This window comes from Ranitomeya variabilis, chromosome 1 (genome assembly GCF_051348905.1).
Source record: "Ranitomeya variabilis isolate aRanVar5 chromosome 1, aRanVar5.hap1, whole genome shotgun sequence".
Taxonomy (NCBI): domain Eukaryota; kingdom Metazoa; phylum Chordata; class Amphibia; order Anura; family Dendrobatidae; genus Ranitomeya; species Ranitomeya variabilis.
Window position 1 is genome coordinate 139284907 of NC_135232.1, and position 23640 is coordinate 139308546.

General features: G+C 41.7%; 1 protein-coding gene across 4 annotated transcripts in view; it reads right to left on the minus strand.

Moving 5' to 3' along the window:
- The window catches only part of KIAA0825 (KIAA0825 ortholog), a 565784-nt gene that overhangs the window by 473716 nt on the left and 68428 nt on the right, over nt 1-23640 (minus strand). For all 4 annotated transcript variants that reach the window (XM_077289188.1, XM_077289179.1, XM_077289208.1 and 1 more), the window contains exon 5: nt 7943-8119. In XM_077289188.1, the coding sequence (XP_077145303.1) occupies nt 7943-8119 (177 nt within the window). The remainder of the gene's footprint in view (nt 1-7942; nt 8120-23640) is intronic.

Genomic DNA, 23640 nt, shown 5'->3' on the forward strand with positions numbered 1-23640 from the left:
ATGGGAGACCGCAGCGGAGATGGCCCGAGATTCCCCCTGTGCAGAGACGGGAACTCTACCCCTAACAAACATATTTCAAAGTCCGTTCCTAGACTGCAATCCTTCAACAGACCACGAGTGTCCCAAACCATACTTACAATCTCACAGACACATAAGAGGTTGTAAGTTCAGTTCTCAAAACCTATGATTGGTCCGAGCATTGAAGTCCCCATATTGACCATGACCGTCTGACCCCGGGCCTTATACACCAGTTCATCGTCCATAGTGAGACACAAAGAGGAGGTTTAATGCAGTGATAATTTGTCCACACTGGAAACATTCTGTACCACAACTGATGCCACTGAACATAAAAACTGTTCACATAGCAAATTGTCAAATCAATTTCCCTCGTTGTTGTTTTTTGGGAATATGTCAAAATAATGACAAAAGGCCAGATATATAAATTCATCTTAGCACCTAAAAAGGGTGTAAAATACCTAGGACATGCCTATATCTTTAGTATGTTTGACTGACTTAAGACACATCAAAGTGTGACTAAAAGGTGACAAAGAAAATCATAATAAAAATGTATAAGAAATAATCTTGAGTCCTTTAGGTGAAACAACGCAAATACAAATGATATTTTACCAAGCTCGAACTAGCCCACTGGAGAGCTGGTAAATCCCATGGTGGGCCCAATTGTCAGGTCAGCACCAACAAGCAATGGAAGGACCTTTTGTCTAATTTATCACAATATAAAATTAGTTACACTGTACTTTATATGACAAATAAAAAATCGAACATCAGAAGTCGCTGCCACATTTCCCCAAAAAATGCAATAAAAACAAATCAAAATGTTATATGTACCCCAAACTGGTATCAATAGATTTATAAGCTCAGAGAGCAAAAACCAAGCTCCCACTCATTTACATCAATGAAGAAAAAAGTTATGGGTCTTAGAAAATGTTGACACTAACACATTTTTTTTACCCCTGGAATAATAATAATAATAAAAAAAAAAAAACTGGACAAGCTTAGTATCTCTGTAATTATACTGACATCGAGGATCATCATGCAAGATCATATTTATCACCCAATGAATGCTGTTAAAACAAAACCCAAAAAACAAGGGTAGAATTGTGTTTTGGTTTTTTTTGCTCTTTCACCTCACTTGGAATTTTTTTCCTGTTTCCAGTAGATTGTATGGTAAAGTGAAAGATCTGATTCAAAACAACAACTTTTCTGCAAATAAAACAAGCCCTCATATGGCGATGTTGACAGAAAAATAAAAAATGTATGGCTGTTGAAATCAAGGGAAAATAAAATGAAAGCACTAAGATGAAACCTTCCCTCGTAATTAAAGGGTTAACGGGTTTGACAGGTGCCCTGAAAGAAAACAAAAAAACAACAACATATACTTACCTACAGGACCCTTGCAGTCTTCCAGGTCTGCTACCCATGTCTCCACTTGTGTTCTCAAGTCACAATGGTCTTCTTAGGCTACTTTCACACTAGCGTTAACTGCAATCCACCACAATGCGTCATTTTGCCGAAAAAACGCATCCTGCAAAAGTGCTTGCAGGATGCGTTTTTTCCCCATAGACTTACATTAAGCGACGTATTGCGACGGATTGACACACGTCGCAACCGTCGTGCGACGGTTGCGCCGTGTTGTGACGGACCGTCGGGACCAAAAAACGCTACATGTAACATTTTTTGCTCACGACGGTCCGCTTTTTCCGACCGCGCATGCGCGGCCGGAACTCCGCCCCCACCTCCCCGCACTTCCCCACACCTCACAATGGGGCAGCGGATGCGCTGGAAAAATGCATCCGCTGCCCCCGTTGTGCGGCGGAGACAACGCTAGCGTCGGGAACCTCAGCCCGACGCACCGTGACGGGCCGAGCCCGACGCTAGTGTGAAAGTAGCCTTAGTCAGCTCGAAGAATTCAGTGACATCTATAGATCCTGTAGAGGATGGCGCTTCTTGGGAAAGGTGGTGTAGGTGAGCACAGCCAGAAAATTCAATATAATATACTTCACAAAAGTGGTATAAATATAAGAGAAATGTACCGTATATATATTTCTTGTAGTGGTATAAGAAAGCTGAGAAATGTTCCAAATCAGAGGTGTAGCTCAGGTTTTGCTTCAGGGGGTGGCACAAAACTTCTGACAGAGCTCCTAACTTTTAACCCTGAATACAACTATGGTGTCGCACCCTAATAGTGGATGTTTGTTTAGATCTTTTTGAATCCGCTCACTCTCTTCTCTAGTGTTACCTTATCACTCCTAGCTTTGTGTCATAAGCAAATTCAATTTATCCTCAATTCCTTCATCTAAATGATTAAATATAATCTAAATACGGTATCTAAATATAATCTTCATCTAAATCATTTAGTATAATGCACTCCACATAGTCCTCCATATAGAATAATGCACTCCAATATCTTAAAATATCTTAACGCCTTCACCCCCAAGGGTGGTTTGCACGTTAATGACCAGGCCAATTTTTACAATTCTGACCACTGTCCCTTTATGAGGTTATAACTCTGGAACGCTTCAACGGATCTTGGCGATTCTGACATTGTTTTCTCGTGACATATTGTACTTCATGATAGTGGTAAAATTTCTTTGATATTACCTGCGTTTATTTGCAAAAAAAATGGAAATTTGGCGAAAATTTTGAAAATTTTGCAATTTTCCAACTTTGAATTTTTATGCCCTTAAATCACAGAGACATGTCACACAAAATACTTAATAAGTAACATTTCCCACATGTCTACTTTACATCAGCACAATTTTGGAACCAAAATTTTTTTTTGTTAGGGAGTTATAAGGGTTAAAAGTTGACCAGCAATTTCTCATTTTTACAACACCATTTTTTTTTAGGGACCACATCTCATTTGAAGTCATTTTGAGGGGTCTATATGATAGAAAATACCCAAGTGTGACACCATTCTAAAAACTGCACCCCTCAAGGTGCTCAAAACCATATTCAAGAAGTTTATTAACCCTTCTGGTGCTTCACAGGAATTTTTGGAATGTTTAAATAAAAATGAACATTTAACTTTTTTTCACAAAAAATTTACTTCAGCTCCAATTTGTTTTATTTTACCAAGGGTAACAGGAGAAAATGGACCCCAAAAGTTGTTGTACAATTTGTCCTGAGTACGCCGATACCCCATATGTGGGGGTAAACCACTGTTTGGGCGCATGAGAGAGCTCGGAAGCGAAGGAGCGCCATTTGACTTTTCAATGCAAAATTGACTGGAATTGAGATGGGACGCCATGTTGCGTTTGGGGAGCCCCTGATGTGCCTAAACATTGAAACCCCCCACAAGTGACACCATTTTGGAAAGTAGACCCCCTAAGGAACTTATCTAGAGGTGTGGTGAGCACTTTGACCCACCAAGTGCTTCACAGAAGTTTATAATGCAGAACCGTAAAAATAAAAAATCATATTTTTTCACAAAAATTATTTTTCGCCCCCAATTTTTTATTTTCCCAAGGGTAAGAGAAGAAATTGGACCCCAAAAGTTGTTGTACAATTTGTCCTGAGTACGCTGATACCCCATATGTGGGGATAAACCACTGTTTGGGCGCATGGGAGACCTCGGAAGGGAAGGAGCGCCGTTTGACTTTTCAATGCAAAATTGACAGGAATTGAGATGGGACGTCATGTTGCGTTTGGAGAGCCCCTGATGTGCGTAAACATTGAAACCCCCCACAAGTGACACCATTTTGGAAAGTAGACCCCCTAAGGAACTTATCTAGAGGTGTGGTGAGCACTTTGACCCACCAAGTGCTTCACAGAAGTTTATAATGCAGAACCGTAAAAATAAAAAATCATATTTTTTCCCAAAAATTATCTTTTCACCCCCAATTTTATATTTTCCCAAGGGTAAGAGAAGAAATTGGACCCCAAAAGTTGTTGTACAATTTGTCCTGAGTACGCTGATACCCCATATGTGGGGGTAAACCACTGTTTGGGCGCATGGGAGAGCTCGGAAGGGAAGTAGCACCGTTTGACTTTTCAATGCAAAATTGACAGGAATTGAGATGGGACGCCATGTTGCGTTTGGAGAGCCACTGATGTGCCTAAACATTGAAACCCCCCACAAGTGACACCATTTTGGAAAGTAGACCCCCTAAGGAACTTATATAGATGTGTTTTGAGCGCTTTGACCCACCAAGGGCTTCACAGAAGTTAATAATGCAGAGCCGTAAAAATAAAACAAAAATTTTTTCCCACAAAAATTATTTTTTTAGCCCCCAGTTTTGTATTTTCCCGAGGGCAGCAGGAGAAATTGGACCCCAAAATTTGTTGTCCAATTTGTCCTGAGTGCGCTGATACCCCATATGTGGGGGGGAACCACCGTTTGGACGCATGGAAGGGCTCGGAAGTGAAGGAGCGCCATTTGGAATGCAGACTTAGATGGAATGGTCTGCAGGCGTCACATTGCGTTTGCAGAGCCCCTAATGTACCTAAACAGTAGAAACCCCCCACAAGTGACACCATGTTGGAAAGTAGACCCCTAAGGAACTTATCTAGATGTGTGGTGAGTGCTTTGACCCACCAAGGGCTTCACAGAAGTTTATAATGCAGAGCCGTAAAAATAAAACAAAAATTTTTTTCCCACAAAAATTATTTTTCAGCCCCCAGTTTTGTATTTTCCCGAGGGTAACAGGAGAAATTGGACCCCAAAAGTTGTTGTCCAATTTGTCCTGAGTGCGCTGATACCCCATATGGATGCATGGGAGGGCTCGGAAGGGAAGGAGCGCCATTTGGAATGCAGACTTAGATGGAATGGTCTGCAGGCGTCACATTGCGTTTGCAGAGCCCCTAATGTACCTAAACAGTAGAAGCCCCGTACAAGTGACCCCATTTTGGAAACTAGACCCCCCAAGGAACTTATCTAGATGTGTTGTAAGAACTTTGAACCCCCAAGTGTTTCACTACAGTTTATAACGCAGAGCCGTGAAAATAAAAAATCCTTTTTTTTCCCACAAAAATTATTTTTTAGCCCCCAGTTTTGTATTTTCCCAGGGGTAACAGGAGAAATTGGACCCCAAAGGTTGTTGTCCTATTTGTCCTGAGTACGCTGATACCCCATATGTTGGGGTAAACCCCTGTTTGGGCACACGGGAGAGCTCGGAAGGGAAGGAGCACTGTTTTACTTTTTCAACGCAGAATTGGCTGGAATTGAGATCGGACGCCATGTCGCGTTTGGAGAGCCCCTGATGTGCCGAAACAGTGGAAACCCCCCAATTATAACTGAAACCCTAATCCAAACACACCCCTAACCCTAATCCCAACAGTAACCCTAACCACACCTCTAACCCTGACACACCCCTAACCCTAATCCCAACCCTATTCCCAACCGTAAATGTAATCTAAACCCTAACCGTAACTTTAGCCCCAACCCTAACCCTAACTTTAGCCCCAACCCTAACTGTAGCCTTAACCCTAGCCCCAACCCTAGCCCTAACCCTAACCCTAATGGGAAAATGGAAATAAATACATTTTTTTTATTTTTCCCTAACTAAGGGGGTGATGAAGGGGGGTTTGATTTACTTTTATAGCGAGTTTTTTAGCGGATTTTTATGATTGGCAGCCGTCACACACTGAAAGACGCTTTTTATTGCAAAAAATATTTTTTGCGTTACCACATTTTGAGAGCTATAAATTTTCCATATTTTGGTCCACAGAGTCATGTGAGGTCTTGTTTTTTGCGGGACGAGTTGACGAGTTGACGTTTTTATTGGTAACTTTTTGGCCACGTCACATTTTTTGATCGCTTTTTATTCCGATTTTTGTGAGGCAGAATGACCAAAAACCAGCTATTCATGAATTTCTTTTGGGAGAGGCGTTTATACTGTTCCGCGTTTGGTAAAATTGATAAAGCAGTTTTATTCCTTGAGTCAGTACGATTACAGCGATACCTCATTTATATAATTTTTTTTATGTTTTGGCGCTTTTATACGATAAAAACTATTTTATGGAAAAAATAATTATTTTTGCATCGCTTTATTCTCAGGACTATAACTTTTTTATTTTTTTGCTGATCATGCTGTATGGCGGCTCGTTATTTGCGGGACAAGATGACGCTTTCAGCGGTACCATGGTTATTTATATCTGTCTTTTTGATCGCGTGTTATTCCACTTTTTGTTCGGCGGTATGATAAAGCGTTGTCTTTTTTTTTTTTTTCTTACGGTGTTTACTGAAGGGGTTAACTAGTGGGCCAGTTTTATAGGTCGGGTCGTTACGAACGCGGCGATACTAAATATGTGTACTTTTATTGTTTTTTTTTTTATTTAGATAAAGAAATGTATTTATGGGAATAATATATATTTTTTTTTCATTATTTTGGAATATATTTTTTTATTTTTTTTTACACATTTGGAAATTTTTTTTTTTTACCTTTTTACTTTGCCCCAGGGGGGGACAATACAGATCGGTGATCTGCCAGTTTGCATAGCACTCTGACAGATCAACGATCTGAGAGAAGTGCAGGCTGCTTCACAGTGCCTGCTCTGAGCAGGCTTCTGTGAAGCCACCTCCCTCCCTGCAGGACCCGGATCCGCGGCCATCTTGGATCCGGGTCTGGAGCAGGCAGGGAGGGAGGTAAGACCCTCGCAGCAACGCGATCACATCGCGTTGCTGCGGGGGGCTCAGGGAAGCCCGCAGGGAGCCCCCTCCCTGCGCGATGCTTCCCTGCACCGCCGGCACATCGCGATCATGTTTGATCGCGGTGTGCCGGGGGTTAATGTGCCGGGAGCGGTCCGTGACCGCTCCTGGCACATAGTGCCGGATGTCAGCTGCGATAGGCAGCTGACACCCGGCCGCGATCGGCCCCGCTCCCCCCGTGAGCGCCGCCGATCGCGCTGGACGTACTATCCCGTCGGCGGTCATACGGGCCCACCCCACCTCGACGGGATAGTACGTCCAATGTCAGAAAGGGGTTAAAGAAAAAATATTGTTTTTGCATTGCTATATTCTGAGAGCTTTATCTTTTTTTATTTCTCCACAGACGGAGCTGTAGGTTGGCTTGTTTTTTTGCAGGGCAAGATGACGTTTTCAGCTATACCATTTTTATTCCCATTTGACTTTTTGATCGCATTGTATTCCAGTTTTTATTAAGGGGTATGGTGAAAAAGTATTGTTTTTTCCTGAGAGCTGAAAGACCGCTGACTGAAAACATCAACGCTGCACAAAGCCCATCAAGCGCTGACATTTATCTATAGTGGGTGGCCGCGAAGCGGTTAACTGGAATTCAAGGAAATGTTGGTCATGATGCAAGACAACAACCCAAAGTTGTTCCCTAGAAACTAGGCAACCCCCACATGTACTCAGGCTGGCTAGTAGCTGTAAATCATGCAGATGCGTCAGCAAAAACTAAATCTCCGAGAAGTCACAAATACTCGGAGCCCACCGGAGCAATAAGTATACTCGCTCATCACTATTACAGAAGAATAAAGATAAAGGTTTGGAATAGCCAAGTCCAATACAAATGTCTTGGAAGGACAAAGAGTGGGCAGTTTATAGGAGAAAACCCACCAATATAACAGAGTTAAAGCTGTTTTATAGGGACGAATAGGTTTCTGATGTGCAAATGACTTAATTACCAGAAAAGTTTAGATGCAGTTATTGCTGCACCTGGAGGTCACAGCAGATAATGAAAGCAAAGGTTCACATACATTTGCCACTCTCAGACGCGAAATTTGATAATTTTCCTCATGTCCTAAAATTGACAAATTCTAATATTTTGTCTTATTTGTTTAATTTGGTTTTCTTTATTTTCTTTTTAGGACAACTTTAGGCAGAAATAAGACAAATTCTGAAGGGTGCACACCACTGTAATAGCAGTACCAAGGAATATCCAATGTGAATATAATCCTGTACACGACCACAATTCATATACATTATGACAAATTTCATATGAATATTGGTTTAACATATTACCTTGTACCTTTCCTTTTATTTCTGGATAACAAGATGGAGACAGGGTTTCTGAAGTCGTCTTCTCCACATTTTTTTCAAGCCACAAAAAAAGGTCAATAAAGGTTGACAGGTATTTCAGTTGACTCAGCTGTAAGGGGGCATCAAGAGCTTTTTTCTGCGGATCTTCTGTATTCAGGGCTAAAAATAGAAAATGCTATAGGTTTATAATACAGTAAATGAACCTTTGTTTGGTGCCAATATTATGGGCATTTTGCTCTGTGCGAGAGCACACAGTGATGAAGCCCAACACTGGACCTGTCAACCAACGGCTACCTGTAGGAGTTGGAGTTTGCCTATGCAAGCCAGAGCACTTGCTGGATTTGGGACTGCCTTCACTTGCCATTAGGATCTATTTCTTATGGAATAAGTAAACACTAAGCCTATTTTACCTTATTATTGATATATCCTGTGTGTGTAATAGACCAATAAAGTTTATAGTGTAATTGTAAGTAGACATTCACATTCTAAAAATGGGGCGGGGAGGAAGGAACCCTAGTCTGACACTGAGGAAATGCGGTGTAGATAACATATAGGCTAAAACTGAACAAAGTTGGTAAAGTTTATTAATCATCTGTCACATAGAGAATAAAAAAACAATTGTATTAGCTCCCTTAGACAATGGTGCAGGAAGTCTCATCATCCAGACAATAAAAATGTGTTACCAGAGGAGTCATGTATAGGAGCGGAATTTTTTTGATGAAAAACACTGGCATAATCAAAAGGCTTCTGCACGCCCTAAGGAATCCAATTTAAGATTAAATTCTCCGAGTACATTTGTAGACACTACTTCATCTTGAAGCAAATTCCAAAGTCTGATTACTTTTTTGGGAGAGGAAAAGCTTTCTTGTTAGAAAGTTGAACCTTTGCTTGACCCACAATACGTTAGATATCTTCCTTTTCTTAGATTTCACTTCTGCACTAACAAGACCTCATTTGTTTCCCTGTATTCACAATTTATATTTATACACTAAAACCCATACTCTGTCTCCGGATTTTATTTTTTTTCTAAATGAAACCTGGTTATTCGGGTTAAAAACAATTCAGGGGTCATCTGTTCCTTGGACCTATACAATTATAATTTGTCCAGAACTGTGTTGGATATAATTTGCAGTGAGGATATGGCAACTAGTAATATCACACAATACATTTACACAGCACTGGTTTACTGGCATTGCCCATAACAACTGTAACATACAAGAAAATGATTGCAAGACCACAGAGGGCAAAAAGGAAAGCACCGTGATGGAATTGAATTCACCAGCTCCTCAACTAATACAGTTTTATGGCTATTGTTGGATTATCATCCAATAATGAGTAGTCGTTCTACAACTGCCAGAGGGCAAAATGCGTTCCTCCGCTCATTAGAACTACGCAATTTGGGTCAAAATAGTGATAGTCGCTTTATTACCAAGTAATTTGGTAGAAATGTCGCCAGTGTAATCTGTATTTAGCTCAAGCACAAAAAAGTATAACCAAAGTGCCTAAATGAAGAGAACATACAGAAAAGCCTCATACAGATTTACAGATCTGTGAAATTGGACACAATCCTATGGAATGATGGAGGCAGCGGAGCAAGTAGCTGCGATAAAATCTGCAGCCTTCAACTAAAAATGAGACCCTCCAGACTAATAATAATAGATTACATGTGCACTTACATGTTCCTGTAAATACAATAGCAGTTTTTGCCTCTGAGCAGATCTTCTTAAAGGGAACCTGTCACCCCCAAAATCAAAGGTGAGCTAAGCCCACCGGCATCAGGGGCTTATCTACAGCATTCTGTAATGCTGTAGATAAGCCCCCGATGTATCCTGAAAGATGAGGAAAAAGAGGTTGGATTACACTCACCCAGGGGCGGTCCGGTTCTGGTCCGTTGGGCGTCGCGGTCCGGGGCCTCCCATCTTCTTATGATGACGTCCTCTTCTTGTCTTCAAGCTGCGACTCCGGCGCAGGCGAACTTTGTCTGCCCTGTTGAGGGCAGAGCAAAGTACTGCAGTGCACAGGCGCCGGGAAAGGTCAGAGAGGCCCGGCACCTGCCTTTGAAAAGCCGGTAATTCATGTGCTGCATACAGTAAAATCACACTGACAGTATACTATACAGTATACAATATACCGTATTTTTCGGACTATAAGACGCACCTGATTATAAGACGCACCCCCAAATTTGGTGAAGAAAAGGAGAAAAAAATATTTTTTTATGTTAAATGGGGGTCTGTCTTATAATGCCAGTGTCCGTCTTACAAATCATATGTCCCTCATCCTGGTATCTATATAACCCCCAAACTTGTGCTGGCACATGCCCCCCTGTGCTGCTGTCAGGCACATGCCCCACCTGGTCACTATATGCCCCCCTGTACTGCTGGCAGACACATGCCCCCCCTTTGCTGCTGGCAGGCACATGCCCCCCGGTCACAATATGCCCCCTTGTGCTGGCAGGGACATGCCCCCCTGTGCTGCTGGCAGGCACATGCCCCCCCCAGTCACAATATGCCCCCCCTGGGCTGCTGATAGGTACAGCCCCCCGGTCACTATATGCCTCCCAGTGCTGCTGGCAGGTACAGGCCCCCCAGTCACTATATGCCCCACAGTGCTGCTGGCAAACACATGCCCCCCCGTGCTGCTGGCAAACACATGCCCCGCGGTGCTGCTGGCAGACACATGCCCCCCCTGTGCTGCTGGCAGACACATGCCCCCCTGTGCTGCTGGCAGACACATGCCCCCCTTGTGCTGCTGGCAGACACATGCCCCCCTGTGCTGCTGGCAGACAGCTTTTCCCCTGTGCTGCTGGCAGACACATGCCACCCCCTGTGCTGCTGGCAGACACATGCCACCCCCCTGCTGCTGGCAGACACATGATTCCCCCCCCTGCTGCTGGCAGGCACATGCCACCCCCCTGCTGCTGGCAGACACATGCTCCCCCCTCTGCTGCTGGCAGGCACATGCTTCCCCCTCCCTGTGCTGATGGCAGGCACATGCTCCCCCCTGTGCTGCTGGCAGGCACATGATAAAATAACAAAAACTTAACTCACCTTTCCCTGACGGCTCTGTGCTCACAGCTCCTCGGTTGCGCTTCCTGTTTCCCAGGCATCGGATCGTGTGACCTGGGCACACAGTGATGTCATCACTGTGCTGTGCCGATCACATGATCGGATGTCAGCACAGACACAGGAAGCAACCGAGGAGCTGTGAGCACGGAGCCATCAGGGGAAGGTGAGTTAAGTGTTTGTTGATTTATCATGTGCCTGCCAGCAGCACCGGGGGAGCATGTGCCTGCCAGCAGCACAGGGAGGGGGAAGCATGTGCCTGCCAGCAGCACAGGGGGGGAATATAAGAGTGACTGGGGGCCATATCCATGATGGGAGTGGGGGGAAGATGCAGGCACATGTAATATTCGCTGCTCCCCTGTGAATCAACTCAGCACAGGTTCAGCACCGAGGTGATGGACAGCAGGTGCAGTGAATATTACATGAGGCTAATGAGCAGGAGCACAGAACTTCCTGCTGTCTCAGCAGCCTGCAGGCAGCCCACCCCAGCCCCCTGACACCACTCCAGAGCCGCCCCCCTCCTCTACAGCATAGCACAGCACACAGATTCGGATTATAAGACGCACCCCCCACTTTCCCCAAAAATTTTGGGGAACAAAAGTGCGTCTTATAGTCCCTAAAAATACAGTATATATACACAGCTCTGGCAAAAATTAAGAGACCACTGCAAAATGTTCAGTTTGTCTAATTTTTCTCTTTAAAGGTATATTTTTGAGTAAAATGTAAAAAAAAATTTTATTCTAAAAACTTCTGATAACATGTCTCCGAAGTTCCAACCAATAAATTTTATTTTTTCTGACAAAGAAAAATGGTCAAAATAAAAAAAAAAAAACAATGCTTTCAGACCTCAAATAATGGAAAGAAAACAAGTTCATCATCATTTAGAAACAACAATACTAATGTTTCAACACTCGGGAAGAGTTCAGAAATCAATATTTTGTGGAATAACCAAGATTTTTAATCACAGCTTTCATGCGTCTTGGCATGCTTTCCACCAGTCTTTCACAATGCTTCTGGAGAAAAAATTTAAGCAGTTCTTCTTTGTTTGATGGCTTGTGACTATCCATCATCCTCCTGATTACATTCCAGAGGTTTTCAATGGGTTTCAGGTCTGGAGATTGGGCTGCCCATGACAGGGTTTTGATGTGGTGGTCTCTAAATTTTTGCCAGAGCTGTATATACATGTCAGTAACACACACAAATATATATATATGTATTTACAGTGGGGCAAAAAAGTATTTAGTCAGTCAGCAATAGTGCAAGTTCCACCACTTAAAAAGATGAGAGGCGTCTGTAATTTACATCATAGGTAGACCTCAACTATGGGAGACAAACTGAGAACAAAAATCCAGAAAATCACATTGTCTGTTTTTTTTATCATTTTATTTGCATATTATGGTGGAAAATAAGTATTTGGTCAGAAACAAAATTTCATCTCAATACTTTGTAATACATCCTTTGTTGGCAATGACAGAGGTCAAACGTTTTCTGTAAGTCTTCACAAGGTTGCCACACACTGTTGTTGGTATGTTGGCCCATTCCTCCATGCAGATCTCCTCTAGAGCAGTGATGTTTTTGGCTCTTCGCTTGGCAACACGGACTTTCAACTCCCTCCAAAGGTTTTCTATAGGGTTGAGATCTGGAGACTGGCTAGGCCACTCCAGGACCTTGAAATGCTTCTTACGAAGCCACTCCTTCGTTGCCCTGGCGGTGTGCTTTGGATCATTGTCATGTTGAAAGACCCAGCCACGTTTCATCTTCAATGCCCTTGCTGATGGAAGGAGGTTAGCACTCAAAATCTCACGATACATGGCCCCATTCATTCTTTCATGTACCCGGATCAGTCGTCCTGGCCCCTTTGCAGAGAAACAGCCCCAAAGCATGATGTTTCCACCACCATGCTTTACAGTAGGTATGGTGTTTGATGGATGCAACTCAGTATTCTTTTTCCTCCAAACACGACAAGTTGTGTTTCTACCAAACAGTTCCAGTTTGGTTTCATCAGACCATAGGACATTCTCCCAAAACTCCTCTGGATCATCCAAATGCTCTCTAGCAAACTTCAGACGGGCCCGGATATGTACTGGCTTAAGCAGTGGGACACGTCTGGCACTGCAGGATCTGAGTCCATGGTGGCGTAGTGTGTTACTTATGGTAGGCCTTGTTACATTGGTCCCAGCTCTCTGCAGTTCATTCACTAGGTCCCCCCGCATGGTTCTGGGATTTTTGCTCACCGTTCTTGTGATCATTCTGACCCCACGGGGTGGGATTTTGCGTGGAGCCCCAGATCGAGGGAGATTATCAGTGGTCTTGAATGTCTTCCATTTTCTAATTATTGCTCCCACTGTTGATTTCTTCACTCCAAGCTGGTTGGCTATTGCAGATTCAGTCTTCCCAGCCTGGTGCAGGGCAACAATTTTGTTTCTGGTGTCCTTTGACAGCTCTTTGGTCTTCACCATAGTGGAGTTTGGAGTCAGACTGTTTGAGGGTGTGCACAGGTGTCTTTTTATACTGATAACAAGTTTAAACAGGTGCCATTACTACAGGTAATGAGTGGAGGAAAGAGGAGACTCTTAAAGAAGAAGTTACAGGTCTGTGAGAGCCAGAAATCTTGATTGTTTGTTTCTGACCAAATACTTATTTTCCACCATAATATGCAAATAAAATGATAAAAAAAACAGACAATGTGATTTTCTGGATTTTTGTTTCTCAGTTTGTCTCCCATAGTTGAGGTCTACCTATGATGTAAATTACAGACACCTCTCATCTTTTTAAGTGGTGGAACTTGCACTATTGCTGACTGACTAAATACTTTTTTGCCCCACTGTATATTGCACAGAAAGATAGAAGAAAAGCAGGTAATTCATCTGCCGGTTTCTGTAAAGTCACTGCAGGAGCCGACAGGATACAAGAGATGGATTACATACAGTAAATACATATAGAATAGGTAGATATATAGATGTCAGTGACAAATACAATTAGTACAGTGTGTGTGTGCGTGTGTGTGTGCAAATTACTTTACATGTATTTAATAAAAGGCTCCCACACAATTTTCAAAACCAGCAGTGGGAAAGCCAGCAACTGGGGGCAGATGTTATAGCCTGGGAAGGGGGTAATACCCATGGAGCTTCCCATGGCTATGAATATCAGCTCACAACTGTATACTTAGCCTTTAATGGCTATTAAAATAGGGGAGCCCCGCCAAAAAAATGATGTTGAGACCCCTATAGTTAACAATTAGCAAAGGCTATGCATACAGCTGCGGGCTGATATTAATAGCCTAGGAAGGGGCCATGGACATTGCCCCCCCTGGCTAAAAACATCAGCACTCAGTCGCCCCAGAAAAGGCGCATCTCTAAGATGCGCCTATTCTGGCACTTAACCTCGCTCTTCCCACTTGCCCTGTAGTAGTGGCAAGTGGGGTAATAGTTGGGGGGGTTGATGTCACCGTTAGGTGACATCAAGCCCACGGCTTAGTAATGGAGAAGTGTCTATAAGACACCTATCCATTACTAATCTTATATTTGTATGGTAAATAAAGACACAGCCAGAATAAAGTCCTTTATTTGAAAGAAACACACAGACTCCTTTATTATTCTTAATTAAACCATTCTTACGATCTCACCTAATTCCTGCAAAGCCCTCGATCTCCTGTAATAAAAGTAAAATAACAAACCAACAATATACCATACCTGTCCGTCGTTGTGTCCCATGCAGTAATCCATATCTGGGGAACATACAGTTTTCAACCTGGGCGGTGCAAAGATGCGACCGTCCCGGTTGAAAACCACTAGTGAATGAGGTGCTGCGAGAGCAGCTTCAGTGACTAGCGGTGACGTCACTGAGGCGGCGCTCCCTCACAGCCTGAACTGCGGTGATACAATCACATAATAAATGTGATTGTAATGTAAGTAAGACAATTTTTTTTAACAAACAGAACCATAATTCCGGTGTATTTGGTGAAGAAACTATCCCAAATGGTGTGGTATAAAATTAAATTTTTGGCAGAAAAAAAATGCAGTACATATGCATGTACCCCAACATCAACAAAAAAAACCAACTACCCACTACCTACCTCTACTACTATTAATAGGATTGGAGAAGCAAGATGACTTTCTTCTGTGTTTGGGGTTGAGGCTCAGCCTCATTCATTTCAGTTGAGCTTTATCTGCAATACCAGGCCCAACCTTTGGATCAAAAGTGGTGGTTTTTAAAAAAACAAATAACTGCAAAGTTCCTAAGTGAATATGGTTATCTTTACCTTTTTGCATGTTCTATAACATGCCTGTGATTTATTCGGCCTTTTCGGGGTTATATCTTTTATTTTTACACATTTTATGTTTTGCACTCCCACCAATAATATGCATTCTCATATACCTGGACTTTCTTGAAACATTGTCATTCGCAGTGCCCGCAGATTGTCTTTGCCATGCAACAATATTTACATTTTGGATCTCGTCAGTGATGTTTTTAGCTTCAGATTAGAACACCATCAATCAATTAAAAGGACGTGCTGCCAATTAATTTAGAAACCACTTAACAGAAAAGTGATGATATAGAATTTCATAGAAAATAATGCTGTAGCATCATCCATTTCCAAGCACTTTAGTAAAGGCTAGTATTAAATCGGCAAGTCAGAGAATTCAAATCATGTTAACCACTGTGCCATATCGCCTTTTCTTGCAATTAAGAGTCAAGAATGTGCGTTTCCATGGAGAACGCTCCATTTTTCACGACTTCAGAGTTCAGTGTTGCATGTGCACTCAGCAAATAAGGTGTTAAGGATGTAATATGTTTGACCCCTTCAAAGTAGAAGTGGGCTGCAAAGCATTACCCCTGCACTCAAGTGGATAATGGCTTTCTAGTGGTTGTCGTACACCACATGATACGCCGAGACGCCAGAAATCAAACTAGCTCATTTGATACGTACTAGAATCCCCCACTCCACCATAGCTATTTCTAATGTTTGATTTCTGGCAGTATCTGAAAATGCCATTGTGCATGTAAATATACTTGGGGAGAAAGCAAAAAAAAGAAAAAGAAATAAAGGTTAATTAATCGAATAAAAACAACCATAAATGCCAAGTTGTGAACAATAAAATGTTGCGGGGAAGAATGTAACTTCGGTCGGACTACAATTGAAAAGGAGGCTGTTTAATAAAAGAAAAGCAATTTAACTGGCCTATTTTGAATTTCAGGACATTAAGGGGTACATTTTCCAAGCAGTGCATGGGGAGTTACGTGCGCAAATCCCATTAACATTAATGTGTTCCTTTGCTCTCAATGATATTAAGTTTTAAGTGATGCTATAACTATTATAACAATCCTCTGTGACAGCGCTCATCTGTACAGTGTATCTCCCGAATATGCCTGGTTACACAAGATACTATCTCACGTCTAATGAAACGTTCGTGTCGAGAGGAGATAATAACTAACAGGCTCACACTGTTTCCAGCGCATTTCATTGCCCCCTCCTCTTTTTTTCTCCTCATATTCCATATTTCACATAATCTGACTAAGCTTGGTCTTAAACACCAAATTTTGCCGCCTCAAAAAAGAGAGAGAGAGAAAAAAAAAAAAGGAAAGTAGCCACCTTAATATTTCAGTACACCAGCTGGATTACGACAAACTAAATTATTACCGAAGGTGCCGGCAGTTTTCTATACGCGGTGCTTAAGATAATTATAAAAAATCATCTTCATTACGGCACGCAAGCACATTTTTAACAGTTTCATTTGGACAGGTTACAAAATACATTGGAATTGCGTCGATATAATTACTCCGAGTCTTGGAAGCAATAAAATCTTCCCAACCAAATCCCTTTGACCCTGTTAATGTCTGTTCCTTGTTAATCTTAGGCAAACATTGTTTGTAGCGCGGGGTTTTTTATAGAATATGATAAAAAGAAAAGAATTCCCTTAGCGGTTGTTATTGATTCCGGCGTTTACCGGCTGAGCGTTAAGTGCCGCTTACAAAACAGAACAGATGCAGATGCTGACAGAAAGGTAAACAATTGTTGTGTGGCTCGCTGCCAGACATGGAGGCGATATATTAAACTCCAAGTGAAGCACATTTCCCCTATGGATTACACTTATTGCCACTTCATTTCCTATGTGCTCCGTCTCTCTAGTGCTCTGCCTAGTGCTAAGCTATTTCCAGTCCTCTCGCTGACCCCCGAGGCCCGGTGCTACCTCACACCGCCATTAGTGAAGGGAATTGCATGTGTCTGACACAGGCTGAAACCAATTATTAGATATTTTCTTCAGAATGATGCCCAACTCTGTTGGGAATGAGCAATCATGAAATAATTTACCTCCTGATTTAATTTTTTCCTGCACAAATTAGTTGTAGTGAGAGGCAGGGCCGGTACACAGCTGCTTGTGACACGGTGTATCTCTGTCTTATCAAGCGGAGACTAGACGCTAAGGGAAGGAGAGGGGGGAAGTGGAGGTTTGGCGAGGGGCTGAATAGGTTGGGGAATCCGGCTTTGAAAGAAAAGAAGTTTATCAGATATACTGATCACAAGTGCTCCTGGATGATTAGAAATGACAGGGACGTAAAGAGATATGGGAGAGGGGGGAGCCAGGCCTTTCCGGGGTCTCGTGTTTTATACACCTTTCTGCTATCCAATTTACTTCTGCTGTGTGAGGCTTTAAAAGCCCTGAGCGTGTCGAGAAAAGAACAGATGAGTATGACAAAGGCACAAGGGAAGAAATAATATTGTGGGGCTGATGACTTATTACTCCTTTATTATGGAATGCCAACCCATTGTTATTGTGTTATAGTGGATTCAGTATGGAGGGATTCCAGAAAGGCACAACCCACCTCGGCATTTTCACCAGACTTTCCCTTCAGAAGCTCTAGAGTTGTGGTGCACTACATTTTTGGGATTGAGAGCCACATCGCCATAAAACTTTTGCCTTCCCGTTTTCCAACAATTATAACATTTATTACCCATTTACACACACAGTATATCAGGACTTAATCTTAGCATCACAACGACTAGTATTATTTAATACTTTATTCAATAGTGCCAGTTTGAGGTCCATATAAAATAGCGTGTAGAATAGTATTTAAAGGTAACCTGTCACATAAAAAAACGCTAACCTGCAGATATGGGGTTAATCTACAGATTAATAGCGTTCTGAACCTGCCTGACGACTACACTTTGAGCCCCACTGCTGGTAGGAAATTAACTGTATTCCCCCCAGCAACGGTTGGCGTTCGGTCATAGTGGTGGCATCGGCGTGGGTTCAGTCACCGCTCTGGGAATAGATTAACACTACATTTTCTGGTTAATAACTTTTTTACGTGACAGGTTCACTTTAACTCTAATTTGTTTTGGTGGTTTGGCTTGTCTAAAAGGTGTTGTTCAACCTTAAACTACAAATTTGCTGTCACTATATGTGTAGACCTGTGAATCCTTACATCACTGTGAGGAATCTCCTGTGTCAGCGCCGAAAGCAGGCGGTAATTTGACGGCAAGTATGTAAAATGCATATTCCCAGCCACATTCAGACTAAATGGGTGCGGCCTCGAAATATGCAAGTGTATTGAGCGAGGCTGGAAACAGTCTAGTCGGAATGTGGCCAGGACTATGCATGTCACATACGTCTGGTCACAGAACCACCTGCTCCTGATGTCAGAGAATCCTCACAGCGCGAGTGTCAGTAATGTCTGCAAACACATAGGGACAACTAAAAATAAAAAAATCTGCCATTGGGTTTTAGTATTCTTTTGTTTACACAATTTACTGGCAATAACTGGGTAATGGGTAGGCATAGCTACTACAGTATGTCCACACTGTCACTATGCCATACATTTATTACTCTAGTACGCAAAGGGGTTATTCCCTATGAATTAACGAGAGGGGTCTGTTCACTGAAATCCTCAGTGATCCCAAGAACTGGACTCCGAAACTATGAAAACAGTGCCCTGTCCTGAATCATTGAATGGCGCGGCAATGCACGATCTCAAACTCCGCTCCATTCATTGCATATGGAACTGCTGGAGATAGTGGAGAACAGCTACGGATAAGAGAAAATCTGCAATTCTAGGAACACTCCTTCAAAGCAGTTTTTGACTATGAGCTAATTCATTATTGCATTAACACCATTTCCTGTCTAGTTTTATTTTTATATACAGCTCTGGCAAAAATTAAGAGACCACTGCAAAATATTCAGTTTGATTTTTCTCTTTATAGGTATAATTTTTAGTAAAACGTAAATTGTTCTTTTATTTTATAAACTTCTGACATGTCTACGAATTTCCAAGCAATACATTTTGTATTTTTTCTCTAAAAAGGAGAAATGTTTAAAATTAAAAATCAAAAACAAAAAAAAACCAATGCTTTCAGACCTCAAATAATGCAAAGAAAACAAGTTCATAATCATTTAGAAACAACAATACTAATGTTTTAATTCAAGAAGAGTTCAGAAATCAATATTTTGTGGAATAACCATGATTTTTAATCACAGCTTTCATGCGTCTGGGCATGCTTTCTACCAATCTTTCACACTGCTTCTGGCACAGAAATGTAAGCATTTCTTCTTTGTTTGATGGCTTGTGAATTTCCATCATCCTCCTGATTACATTCCAGAGGTTTTCAATGGTTTCAGGTCTGGAGATTGGGCTGCCCATGACAGGGTTTTGATGTGGTGGTCTCTAAATTTTTGCCAGAGCTGTACATTTTGAACTTGCACCAAAATCTACTTTTTCTTTTCATCTTTTTGAAGCCTATTGTATGTGTTTGTTTTTCTTTATGTTTGCTACTATGTGCAAAGTTTTCATTTTCAAGATGTTTGTGGCCAATTCATCCATTTTGACTTCAGTGCTGGAATCATAAAACTCAACTGTTTAGTGAATCAATATCATGTCCTTAATGCTCAAGGTGTTCCGTGTACTCATCTGGCTTGTTATATTCTTGGTTTTTAATGCTGATTCAATAAATGAGTTTTATGATTCTGGTGCTGGATCCCACTACCTTTTTCCATATGGTTTGCTTATGGATTCCGGCCCCGTGGATCTGTGCATCGAATACTTTCCGAATTCATGGGTATTCTCTATCATGGTCGGTAAGCTGCTGATATTTTTTTTCTTTTTCATTACAATATTTTTACACAAATGTTCTCCAGGCACCCACTGAAGTAATTATATGTACACATAAAATGTTTAGTGCAAATGTTGTGACATTTTAGCAGAACATGCAACTCTTAGCTCTAAACAGGTGAAAAAAAACCCACAAAAATAAAGAGCATTTTTGCTTTTGTGCAAAATTAATGAAGAGTTTGGAGCAAAAAGAGTAAATTAAGGCAAATGAATCAAATACTATGTGTTTATTTTAAGCATGCACTTCTTCCTTTGTAAAGTGCCACCCCTTTGTTAGCACAAATGTTATCTGTAAAAACTCACTTTCTCTGGCAGCAGGTACACCCACAGGCACATAGTGTCTTGTTCACACAGGAAGATTTATTAGGGTATGATCCCACAGTCCGTAAACGCTGCAGGTTGAACCCTGCGTACATCTGCAGTGTCCAACCTGCAGCGGCCAGATGTTACAGCATAGTGGTTGGGATTTCGAGAAATCCTATGTCCACTATGCGTGCTGAGATGCCTGCGGATCACCTGCGGAGACAGACATGTGGAGCATCTTTCCAGACTGCAGCATGTCTACTTATCTTGCGGAGACGCTAGTCTCCGCAAGATAAATAACACCCGTACAATGTATTGGGCGCAGTGATTCCGCATGTTTCAATAAACCAATGCGGAATCACCAGCCTTCAAAAGCCGGCAGCGCTTTGAACGCAGTGTACATATGCTGAGTCCAAAGCGCTGGCCAATACTGAAGGACTGCACATACCCTTGAAGTTCATAGTCTTCCAGCATAAAGAAAAACAGTCTTTTCATCAGCATAAAGACCAGCAAAGGAAAAACAAAATAGTCCATATCATAAAACGGGCTCACTCGATTAGAGTAACGTTCAGACTTTCAGAACAGAAAGAGGTATTTCTGCCTCTCACTCACAGACCCGGACTAAGGCAGCTGAGCAGACTTAAATAGGCTGTTCAAAACTTGGAAGTGGAGATAAGGTAATGATCAGTCCTACCCAGCCCCCCTGGCCATTCCTAAAACCCAGGCCCAAAATCCAAGCTCATTAAAAAAAAACCTCAGCACTATCGGTGCTGGAGACTGCTTTTCTGGGCTTCACATCACCGAGGCTGACCACTTTTGTGACACATATCTCCAGTGCAGGATCTGTCCATCTTGCTACTTTACATATCACAGACTGAACAATGGCTGTTGGAAAAGAAGAATTTGACAAAATGAGCCCTTCAACAACATCCATTGAAGAACACAGCATATGTGCCATTTTCCCTTGCACATTGTTCTTTAGGACAAGTTTGGTGATAACTTACCTTTATCTGCGTCACATATCAGGGCGAGCACACAGTGCAGACAGTAAAGCTTATTAAGTTAACAAGGACATAATAAAAGAAAGAAATCAGCACTGATCTTCTACAGTATTTTCTAGAGCAGAGGTTATGTGCCCCATCTCTAGAAAATTACTTACTAGGCAGTGCTCAAATACACAAATGGCACCACAAACACCACATGCAGGACACAGTATGTAGTTAGAAGCACATTAACAGAACAAAGATAGGCATACACACTCAGAGATTAATAGAGTCATCTTACCCTAATAGGAAAACAAAGGTTCTGCAATCCCTGGAGAGCAGTAGGGTATAATAAGGTAGACAGAAGACCAGAAAAAAAAAAAGTGCTACATAGGGCAAGTACATCAATGGAAAATAAAAGTCAAAGAAAATGAAAAAAAGCTAAATAAAAATGGATGTGGAAAATGAAGCTGATTTTTTCAAAATCCCTAGGCATTGGTTGCCAGTCTAGCCCTGGATAATCTAACTGAAGAAAAAGAGGGCAAAACCAAAAGAATTGGAAAATCCCATCCCTCCCCCCCAAAAAAAATAAATAAATAAATAAATAGAAAAATTAGTTGTTTAGTCTATAAGACCTTGCTGTGCACATTGGCTAAATTTATTGAATAATCATGGTCATGGCTGGGAAATGGTAACAAAAACGTACAAAAAATATATAACAAAATACTTGTGAAACGAAATAAAAAACAATTGGCTAAAAATAGCTTCGGAGTACACATACACACACAGGATTTTGCTTAGATATTTCACAGGTTCTTGAAAACAAAATAAACGGAATAAAGGGAGAAACAGAATAATAGGACAGATACTACGTGTCAATTTTTTATTAACTTTCTGCTTTTATTTCAAAATCTGGACAAAAACTGAAGAAATTCTCCATGTGCTCTGGTTGACCAGAAAACTCCACACTCAGCTTCTTCTTCTCAATGGGAGCTGCATAACACCCCACCTTCCCTGTGGTGACTGCTGGGAATGGGAACATCTACTGTCTGGTTTCCTTACAGATTACAAAGGATCAAGGGAAAGTCTAAATATTTTATTACTGCAGTAATACTCTTTCGAGAGCTGTTGGATGAGCACTCATTCAGGCCAACAACTATTCCTTCCAACCCCCATACACATGCACAAATGGTTTAGCTAAGCATACAAGTGTTCTGATTGGGTAGAAGAGTGTACGATTTGGATCTAGATCAGGCCTAAAACCCAACCAGTACACATTTTTACATTTCTCAGCATGCCATTATATGTAAAAAAAAATATTAAATCCAAAATAAAACAGATACTTATATATAATGCGGCTCACTCGGCTGCACACGAAGGTAGACACAGGTACACTGCCTCTTAAAGCTCTCACTGGTTTATTATGAGTGCTGCATAAGCCAGTGCAGAGATAGCAAACATAAACAGGGCCTTTCTGGCCTAAGGAAAACAAAACATAACACACAGCACAGTCCATGTTGTCACACAATGGTTCAGCCTTCCTTATGAGAACACACAGCCCTAGAGTTCCACTCTCCAGGCCTACTGAACACTGAATGCCTGAGAAGGCAGACTATTTAAACCCCAGACTACACCCAGGACTAGAGATAAGGTGAACAACCTTCTACCCGCTCTATGGGTTATCCACAAAAACCCAGCCCTTAAAATGGCCTTTTAGCCCCTCTCACCTAATAGTGTGCTGGAGCAAACTTCTGGGTTTCAAATCACCGAAGCTAAGAGTCTCAGTGAAAAATATCTCCCCTCCAGCAACTTGCCAGTGACTTTGTCACAAAACATAATAGTTAATGATATTCTAATAATTCAAACAATTAAATGAGTAAAGCAGGTCACTGACAAGCAACTCACATTAAGGCCTCATTCAGATGTCAGTTTTCCACACACAATTTCTATACGTAATTTTCACATAGAAGTTGATCTATAACAGTCTATTGGGTTGATAACACATCTGATTCCTTTTGTTGGACCCAGTGGTCGGGGCAAAATTGCAGAGACATAACTGATATTGATCTGAGCGTTGGTGAATGAAAAAGAATCAGAAAACACTTAGATGCCAATCAAGAACTGTCTATTTTTAACGACCAACTAGAAGAAAACTTTTCAAGAAAAATTGATGTTACTTGGACCAAACACACTATTGACACAACTCAGTCCATTTTTCTCGGCG